General features: G+C 40.5%; 1 protein-coding gene across 1 annotated transcript in view; it reads right to left on the reverse strand.

The window, feature by feature from the left end:
• Positions 1–5,359, reverse strand: part of LOC140950262 (multidrug resistance-associated protein 1-like) — a 23,441-nt gene extending 18,082 nt beyond the window's left edge. Inside the window, exons 1-6 of the mRNA XM_073399473.1 lie at positions 5,258–5,359; positions 2,214–2,541; positions 1,976–2,084; positions 1,224–1,285; positions 335–466; positions 1–250 (exon numbers count right to left, since the gene is read on the reverse strand). The exon at positions 1–250 is cut by the window's left edge and continues 2 nt beyond it. Of these exons, the coding sequence (XP_073255574.1) occupies positions 1–250; positions 335–466; positions 1,224–1,285; positions 1,976–2,084; positions 2,214–2,479 (819 nt within the window). The 5' untranslated portion in view covers positions 2,480–2,541; positions 5,258–5,359. The remainder of the gene's footprint in view (positions 251–334; positions 467–1,223; positions 1,286–1,975; positions 2,085–2,213; positions 2,542–5,257) is intronic.
• Between the last annotated feature and the right edge of the window lie 4,641 nt (positions 5,360–10,000).

Raw genomic sequence — 10,000 nt, forward strand, 5'->3', positions numbered from 1 at the left:
AACCAATTGTGGTTGAGCAAACTGGATCACATCATAACTAAGTTTTACGAGCATGCCAATCAGGAACTGTGGCCCAAACAAGTACGCCATGGCTCGCAGTAACGAAGCTTTCTTTTCCTTCTCTTTTTTCTTTTTTTTCTGTTTCTTATCCTTGTCATTGTACACTACAGCTTGATCATCATTTTCTTCTTCTCCTTTCAACTTTGCTGTCTCAAGCTCTTGTTGTTCCTCCATGGGGCACCTTTTACCACTACAAAATGCATCAAAATGTGTAACAGAAGTTTTCCAAAACAATTATAAGAAGGAATATGTGGTGAAAATTGTGTGAACTTACATAGCGCATCTCTTTTCCTCCTTGGCCCACTTCTCCATGAACTTAGGAACAATGGTGACAGACTTGTTATTTTTTCCTAAAGCCCACAAATCACTGTCAACCAGGGGATTTTTATAACCTTTGATGATTAATCTGAGGATAACAGAAGACATTCATAGAAACAATTGATCAAATTAATTATCTTGACAAACCTCAGTACTTTCTTGTTGACTTAACTGCAACCATTAATGACATTATAATATCATTTTTGTTGCAACATCATGTTGAAACAAAATTCCAAATCAAATACAATCAAACACAAACACCTCTTGTAAGTCACCTGCACCACCCACAAGCAACAATCTACAGCTCCCTGTATCCAAGATACCAAAATTTTCCCTGCCAAAGTCCTACAATCAATACCTCTTGTAAATGACCACCTCTTATATATAAGCATCAAACACAGACACTTTTTAGGGTGTACGTTTATAATTTTCCAATTGGGTTTAACCTCTTGTAAACGAGCACTTAACACATGATCTGATCTCTATGTATGACGTATGTGGCTATACTATTCAGAATATGCAAAGACCTCTTAGCAACAACATGGAACTTAATTCACAATTAGCAACTTTGAAATCATATGTAATAAATTCTTTTCCCAAAAGATGTCTCTGGACCTCTTCTTAAAAAAGAGTTTGATTTAATATTGTCTTAAAGCAACCACCTGCCATAAGTAACCATGACTATCTTCATATTTTGGCTTGTCATTTACATGAAGTACAACTGTACAATTAACAGTCATGTGACTGTTCGATAGCTGTCAGCTAACTTAGGAAATTTGGTGGAAATAAAAGTAAGGGTTAACAGCTGTTAAGTGATAATTTCCAACAAAATAAAGTTAACTCACCCAGTCAGCCACCAAAAAGTCAGTTTTGAAAAGATGTTGGCCTTTACTTCAGGGGAGTCACTCTATTTTAAGATAACACAAGTTGTGTGATTTCAAAATACTGATCTATCTTATACTACTAGTATTGAACTTATATAACTTTCACTATCTGAAGACGGTACATATACACAGTATTTGCATAATTTTATGCTTACTTATCACAAATAACAAATAAAAGTTTAAAGGTTATGAGTGTGGTCATGTCCCACCTCTCTATTGAGTACAATATAGTGATAGCATAAAGTATTAGGTGAATTTGAGGGTTGTCTGACAGGTGTAGTATATAACATTACCCCTTATTGCAGCAGGCTACTTTGAAAAATACAAATTATGATACTCTCCAATTGCCATTTGGGTAGAGCTTCATGTAAACCTAACATTCCCACCATCTTTTGCTCTTGGCAAGAACTGCTCTTGCAATGTCCAAATTCCAAAAATACTATAGTATTCAATCTATAATTTGCGTAATATACCCTGGCCTTTTTTGTTACTTTGGCAAAATAGAATTCAGAGTTATAGGAGGCTTGCACTAGAACCTGTAGCTTCCAACTCAATTCTATCATAGCCACATTCCTGAAAGTACCAAAAAGAAAGGTACTTATAAAAGCAAGCAAATACACTGAGTATGTAATTTTTCAAAAAACTGGTGCATTGCTCATGCAAATCGCACCCAAAAGATAATATCAAATTAAGGACTGGAAACTTCAACTTACCCTATTTACTGCATCCTTTTCAGCAGGAGCCTCAGGAAAGAATTTCAGTTCAACACTTGAGTTGACCAAGTCAGCCGTCAATTCAACATTGTGTCCTAACTCTTCATCCCTAGAACCCACAAATACTTGTTAGACTGCTTTATTGAGTACAGTAGCATTATTAAAGATACATTTTAATTTTATCAACTTAAAATAATTATTGCAATAAATTAAAATATTTGTATCAAATGTCACCTACTCTTCATTAGTTAAATCATCCTTTAATGGCACCACACATGTGCTGGGGATGTAACCTTTCTCTTCATTTTCAACATTCTTTACATAAAGCCACCAGTCAACATCTCTGCTTAACACCTCAAACTTGTCTCCTCGTTTTACAGGCAGCTGAGAGGATATATCAGGGGCTGTAAATACAGCTTCTGCTGCTTCAAGGTCATCATCCACATTAGGATCATGTGCAGACACAGCAACAACCCGCAGATTTTTTTCGGCTTGTTCTGTCATTGCAACCTAACATCACCAATAAAGCTCTTCCTTTAGATGGCAGTTAAATAATAATCTGTTACCTAGGCAAAAAAATACACTGATAATAAATAAGAAATGTTCCATAACTTTCATGTTGTTTCCCCAGGGAGGGTGCTCAGGATTTCAAGTGACGGGGATGATCCAAGGATTCCTTTGGGTTTGAAATTTTCGATTCCGGGATTTTTTGGGGTACGAAAATTTGGCTTGGGTAGCTTGATTTGAGTAGGGATATTTTTGGGGTATTAAAAAGAATCAGATTAGGGAAAGGATATATTCAGATGGTATGATGAATAAACAAACACGAGTGTTCAATTTCCAATGTTTTTCTTTGTGTTATAGCATTACCCCTTTCTGGAACTTTTAAGGGCCACAAAATTGGCATGGAATTTTTTTGGGATCAATTTTTGGTCCAGGGATTTTTTTGGGTTTTGCTGGAAGCCTTAGGGATTTTTTTGGGTCTTGACTTTTGGCTCCATTCCATCATCCCCGTCACTTGAAATCCCGAGTACCCCCCCTGGGGTTGTTTCAGCCAGTTGTTTTTGTCACGGAGAGCATTTTAAAGATTGGGTATTAGATTTTATACAAATGATGTAAAAAGCTCCTGGAAATTCTTCAATAAATTCAATAATTTCTTTTCAATAGATTTTCAACTATAAGGCAATTTTAGCAGTTTTTTCGGTGTGGAAATATAATTTTAGGACAAATATAATATTTTTATTATTTTAGTATGTTACACGAGGGAGGTAAGAACAAGGGATTATTACTTTGCAATACTTTGATCTATAAAAGAAGGATGATTAAACATGGCAGAAGGTAGATTACTGTGAGATGCCCATCTCCTAGCTAATTAAATACTGACAGCTATCCAGATATGTGATATCACCCCATAAAAATAACGGCAATAGTAAAATAACAGAAATGCAGTACTTTCAAGTCTGTAGATGAAATCCTGTTATATGATTATTCAAATGAAAACTCTTTGGCATTACTTCCTAACAGGACCCAAATCAAAATTTTGAATTTTAGTTTGGAGAAGGGCTCAAAATAATTTTCAGACAGTGGCCAGACTTGCTGACCAGCCAAAACAAATTTTTGTGAATCAAGTCTTATGTGACAGGTCTAGTTGTCCCTAAAATATTAAAGTTTGAAAAGTTGCTTAATGGACAAAATGGTTTAAAACTTAACCAAAGACAGCCTCTGATCTCTGTTTTGATAGTAAGCAGAGATGCCAACCTCTGGAGATCTCAGATCTGGAGACTCTCTATTTTGCACTATACCCATCACCCCCTCAAATATAGGCCAGCAACGTAAAAATCATGGCAACACTTATCTATTTCCTACTTACAGAGTGCAAAGAAAGTAGTGTCTGGTAGCCCATGGCTAGTGGATTTTGCTATCGGGCTAGAGAATTTTGTTTATAACATGCCCAGCGGGCAAGTGATGTTTTTTGAGGAATTTGAATAACAGAAGAACTGTGAAATCAATTCTGCTTGTCAAAAAGCTTTCGAGGCTAGTTGAAATGACGTCTGGGCCAGTAAAATAATGCTAGCTTCAGTTTGTCCGAATGGCAAGCTGTAAAAATGATTTTCTTTGCACAAAGTACTTGTGAATGTAATATTAATTGCATTTTTACAACGAGACAAAAACTGAGAATCATTTGACTTTCTTCAAGGGTGAGAGTGTGGGTAACTGGTCAACATATAAAACTGACAACAGAAGTGTTTGACTGCTCAAGTTACCATTCTGGTTGACATTTAATAGTGACCTTAAGCAATTATCATGCAGATGGCAGAGGAAAGAAGATCGATGGCAAACCTTGTGTGACAAGCATGACAATAATAAATTTATGTTTGAAAAATTTTCGTCAAACCTCTTTTTGTAAAAGACCAAAACAAAGAAATTCGAAGTAAAGATCACCAAATAACATGCACATTATAGCCCTCTCACGTTCATGACACACAACCGTCCTCCTCATTCTACCTTTTTGTTCTGTATGCTCACTAAATTGTCCATAGACTGGCTCAATTATATATTTGAGCCCTGAAAGAGGGTTTTAAACAATAATTATGTTGGATGCCACTTCAAATCTAATAATTCTTTACTTAATCCTTGCACTTCAGCTACAGACTGGGTAAGCAAAATTTTCGTGAATGATGTTAAGAGAACCGTTGAAAATTGAATTAAATATTCCCATGACAATTTCGCGTGAGTTCCCGCCCACGCACTGCCGGCCTGCTGCAAACTAATATTTCAATGTACCTCGTCTACCTTACCTTACGAACAACAGTGTGCTCAGTTTAACAAGATTCCCATGCAATCTGTTAATGCTGCATTGCTCTATTGCAAAACTAAAATAAATCAACCTTTGCAACATCTACGCAATAAGTAATGAGAATAAATATTAAAGATAAAAGACCTATGATCAAAATTAAGTATGCAAATCCGTCCAAAGCCAGGTGGGGTTTGAGCGCCACTGATTTACAGAAGGAAAATTGCGCCTCACTTGCCGTTGACAAGTCTATACACTTTAACATTAAAGAAAGATAGATAGTTAGGCAGATAGAAAGAGGTAACAGTGATACAAAGAAGGTTATGTAAGCTTAATTATTAAGCCATGAAAACACCGTGACCTTGGTGTGACAAAGAAACCACACAACATGTTAGGCGTTAAGTAAGGCCTCACAGCACTCGGCAATCACTTCTTAATCATGTTCAAGACCTCTACGTGCTGTAAAGCGCCATATATCTTTGACTAACCTCTTAACCTTTGGCTTTTTAAGAGCTCCTGCACTCCTGATTCAAGCTACAGCACCCGGAGGCTTTCGGCGGCTGTTCTGTTTACAGACACACTCCTGCAGAATACCCGAGAGAGACTGGGAGCAGTATTAACAGGGCGGGGGTGGGGCGAGATGGCGAGGGCGTTGGCTTCCGTTGGCTTTAGCTGTAAAAACGACGAAATCGATGGGTAGCTAAATCTATCTTCTTTATTTTATGTTCATAGTTTTCCGTCTGTTCCGCTGCTCGCTAGCTTTGGCTTTTCTTTCACAGACAAAGGCCGAAAAAAGTTTGTGGTCTGGCAGGTTAGCCGCCCGCTATCAGGTACCCCGTACGTTGCACTTTCCTCCAAACACAGCGTATTAACTCATGACTTTCAGAATTTAGAGTTCACTTTTACAAGTAAATCAGTTACCGAGCTGTAGTCATTATCATTATCAGTATTATTATCATTATTGATTTTGACTCCACTACACAACATCAACAGACAAAACGTATTGGCAAATAAGTTTATTTTGGGACGGCTTGGCGAGAACCAACCCTACAAAGTACTTATGTAAATACAATAATAGGTGATTACTGGTGAATACCCAATGTACAACACTCGTAAACTAGCTTTCACAAAAAGAAAAAGCTCGTGCTACAAATGGTCGCTCTTGACCTGAATCACCCAGTTAAGCATGCAGGCTTAGTGCCAGTTAGGCTGCCAGTTATTCTGGGGAAACTAATTAATAAAACTCTGACAACATATAGCTGGCACAGGGAACACGGTAGGAGCACAGAGGCTAAGCAAAAAGAAAAACTGCTATAACTGGTCGATCCCGACCTAAATCCCCCAAATAAGCACGCAGGCTTAGTGCCAGTTAGGCTGGGGAAACTAATTAATAAAACTCTGACAACGCATAACTGGCACAGGGAACACGGCAGGAGCACAGAGGCTAAGCAAAAGAGAAATCTGCTACAACTGGTCGATCTCGACCTGAGTCCCCCAAAGAAGCACGCAGGCTTAGTGCCAGTTAGGCTGCCAGTTAGGCTGGGGAAATAAATAAAACTCTGATCAACAGATAACTGGGACCGGGAACACTTCAGGACCACAGAGGCTGAGTGCCAGGAAAACTGGAAATTATCTCCACTGATGTACCCAACAAGGCACATAGCCCAATAACCAGTAAGGCTGCCATAAAAGGCTAGGGCAGGACATTGAAAGTAAACAAATGGATAACGACCCTGGCTAGACGTCTGTAACATTGCCTGCAACCTAACTGCATCAAACGAGACTTATGTCGCTTCCTAAAGAGCGGTTCCGAGACAGCTGACCTAGACATACATAGAAACTAAATATATCAAGTAAAGGAGCAGGTGCAAAACTGAGATAACTGTACAAGTACATAAAATAAGAAACGGGAAAAAACTGAAAACTAGCAGAGCTGAGCTACCGCTTACAAACTGAAGTAAATGCGGTCAGACGGAGGCCAGAAAAAACCTGCCCAAAAAAACCCCAAAGGGAAAAAATGCGGGCAGGAAATCTGGGTAGGAACCAAGGCTCAAGCTCAAAGCCCTCCCTACGGGACTTTACAATGTCATCGAGAATATGTTGCTCCTAAAAATAAATAAAACAAAAATAAAGAAAAACCAAAGAGAGGGTGGTTCGTAAGCCTAGATGACGTACACGTGATATACGCAGCCTTATATACCCCCGATATGGCTACCCATGGTGCACTCGGCCTAGTACCCAGGCCCTGTTGTATCTCGTGCCGTCAAAATATTTATTTCTGTCTTCTTCGCGGGCTCATTCGTCAGAAATAACATATTTTGACTCCACTACACAACATCAACAGACAAAACGTAATGGCAAATAAGTTTATTTTGGGACGGCTTGGCGAGAACCAACCCTACAAAGTACGTAGAGTGACAAAGTATTGGGCGAAATGACAAATGAAAGTTCCTAAAGCCCAAGAAACTGAAAGCCTTTTTTCTAGGTCATCATCGGTAGACGTCCTTGGCTAGAACGGACTTCCAGCGGCCGAGCCACCGAAACACACTGTCACTAACCCCATTATAAGAAGCGGAAGTGGCCCCTCTCGAACGCAAGGAATAAAAAACCAAAAGTGGAAGGGTCAACCCCGAAACTTCTCAGGTCCTTGCGAAAAGCCTCTCTAATTGTGGTATAGCTGATAGGCTCGTCCTGGGAAACTAACTTAAAGGAGCTGTTCCCGCGAGACATGGGCATAAAAATGAGATCCCTGGAGCTAGAGGGATGGAAAAATGGGCAAGGTACAAGCAGGGCCAAACATTTCCGAGAAAATCACTCCGATTCATCGCCCTTACAAAATTGGTCGTTCTTGCTTTTGAGAACCTTAATGATCATGAAACCCTCATGAACATATAATTCCCCCCTAATTATGGAGACCTCATCAAACCTAAAATCCTTTTGGAAGCATTCCTAACTTCTTCAATAATCGGTTTATCCGTGGGAGAGGGGATACCCGCCATGGTATGAGCCCATTTACTACCGTAAACAGCCGAGTCTAAGACGCACGGGGAGTGCGACTCTTCAATGAGGTGTTGCAAATACAAGGCAACATGGCAGGGACTGGCAGGACAGGCCCAGGAATAAAGCTTACTGGCAGCAAAACATTTTTACTTGCGAGAAGCACGAAGGTACACCACTGTCGTACTAACGGCCTTTGAGGAGAGAACCGTCGATTGCATTGTAGACTGTCTGTCAGCCTCAGTATTCAACCCTCTGGTGGGAAATTCTGGGGCCCGCGCTAGAAACCAGAGCGGAACATATCTGAAAAGTAATCGAAAATACAAGAAGAAAATGTGAGGAGCACGAAATAAAAGATAATTTTTAAAAAAACGAGCTTAAAACACCGGAAAAGGGAAGTGATAGGAGAGCGGGCGGAAGCGGGGGGGGTCAAAAACCTAATGGTTCCAAACCTAAAGGTACGCATAACACGCGTGTAGAGGCAAAGGTAACACTTTCCGTCAGGCGGCGTAGAGCAGAAGCGCGCCAGGGACGAGGGAGGTCTGGGGCGCCGAAAATAAACTCGAAGCGCTATGACGCCAAAAAATATAGGCCTGGATTTGAAAAGGGAATTACGGGCCTTCCTTGGAACAAATAACCCCTGGAACTTAGGCAATAAAACCCAGTCGACAACAAAACTATTCCAATGCACTCCATCTCTAGTAGAAACATTCCAGAAAATAGCTGACTTCCATAGGGGAGGAACAAGGGTTGCCGTGAGCGCGGCAGAGCCCAATGTGTCTGATGACTCTGACAATGAGGCAAACCTGTGGGCCAAGCCAGTTGTCGTCCTAACTCCAATTTAGAGCGAAGGCATAAACAGCCTAACAGCCTGGCTGAAAAAATCGAGAGTTAAGCCTAGGCACCTTGCCGTTGTAGCTACAGGCGAACCTGTCAATAGTGTAGTCCCTAGAAAAACGGAATCGTTGAGGCCGTAACCATCGAAGTCAACGAGTTTGCAGATACAGTCCGCACTGGCGTTCAGGTCCCTAAGGATCCACTTGACCTCGAACGAAATACAATGATGGGAGCAAATTTGAAAAACAACTAGGGCTAAATCCCGGAGATCGCGTTTCCTGCTGCCGTCGCGAAGAATGGATTAGACGTTATGGTCGTCAGAATATCAAAAAACCTTGGACTGATTATGTAAAGTGCTCCCGAAGGCTAGTAAGGCAAGACAAACCGCTTTGAGTTCTCTCCAAGTCGATCTACGAACACTATCCGACCAATTCTGATGAAAAATCAGCTCACGGGTTCCGACTCCTCTTAAGCGCCGCAGGCTGACCAGGAAGCATCGGAGAAGCCGGAGCTTACTCTCACTGGAAGCGAACTGGAACCCCTCAATAAAATTTTGCCGTGAGAGGCTAATGATGTTCGACCAAAATTCAATTTCATACAAAGAATCAACGGACAGGAAAACCTAGCTATCCCAGGAAACAGCTGAGTAAACAACTGAGAAAAGAAATCGGGCCATGATACACGTACACGTGACGGATCCCACGCGACTCGAGAGGGAAATACTTTGGCCAGCTACACACGGGACGCGTAGAACATGGACTGTGGTGAAAGACTAATATGAAGACAAAGCCACCAGGTCGTGAGACAATTTAGCAATGCGTTCATCCGTTGCTCTAATACTTCCATTGAGAGTGTTATGAACACGAAGCCACGAGAAACACAACTTGAGAAATGTTCAACGACAAACTGATTTTGTATCTCACAGATATATTTCCTGCTGTGTTCAGCTTTGCCTACTTAATGTAAGATCTGTTAAGAATAAGGCGATGATTGTGAAAGACTATGTTGTGGACAATGATATTGATATTATGGCTTTAACAGAAACATGGCTGCGACCTGGAAATACCAATGATGTTAAAGTGGGAACTTTGTGTCCTACCGGCTATAGGTTCCTACACGTTCCAAGATCTCATTCCAGGGGAGGAGGAGTTGGTGTGTTATTTAAAGACAATCTTAATATCAACTCCTCAATGTGTGACACCTTTCAGTCATTTGAATTCATGGATGTCCGTCTCAGAAGCCTTCAGTGTATTAGGATCCTGGTTATTTATCGTCCACCCGACAACAACTCCTGTTTGCTTTTCTTTGAAGAGTTCTCTAGATTACTAGAGCAAATTGCTGCTGAGCCCTCGAGATGTTTATTAATAACGGGTGACTTCAATTTCCACATGGATGAT

The sequence above is a fragment of the Porites lutea genome, chromosome 10 (genome assembly GCF_958299795.1).
Source record: "Porites lutea chromosome 10, jaPorLute2.1, whole genome shotgun sequence".
In the NCBI taxonomy this organism is placed as follows: domain Eukaryota; kingdom Metazoa; phylum Cnidaria; class Anthozoa; order Scleractinia; family Poritidae; genus Porites; species Porites lutea.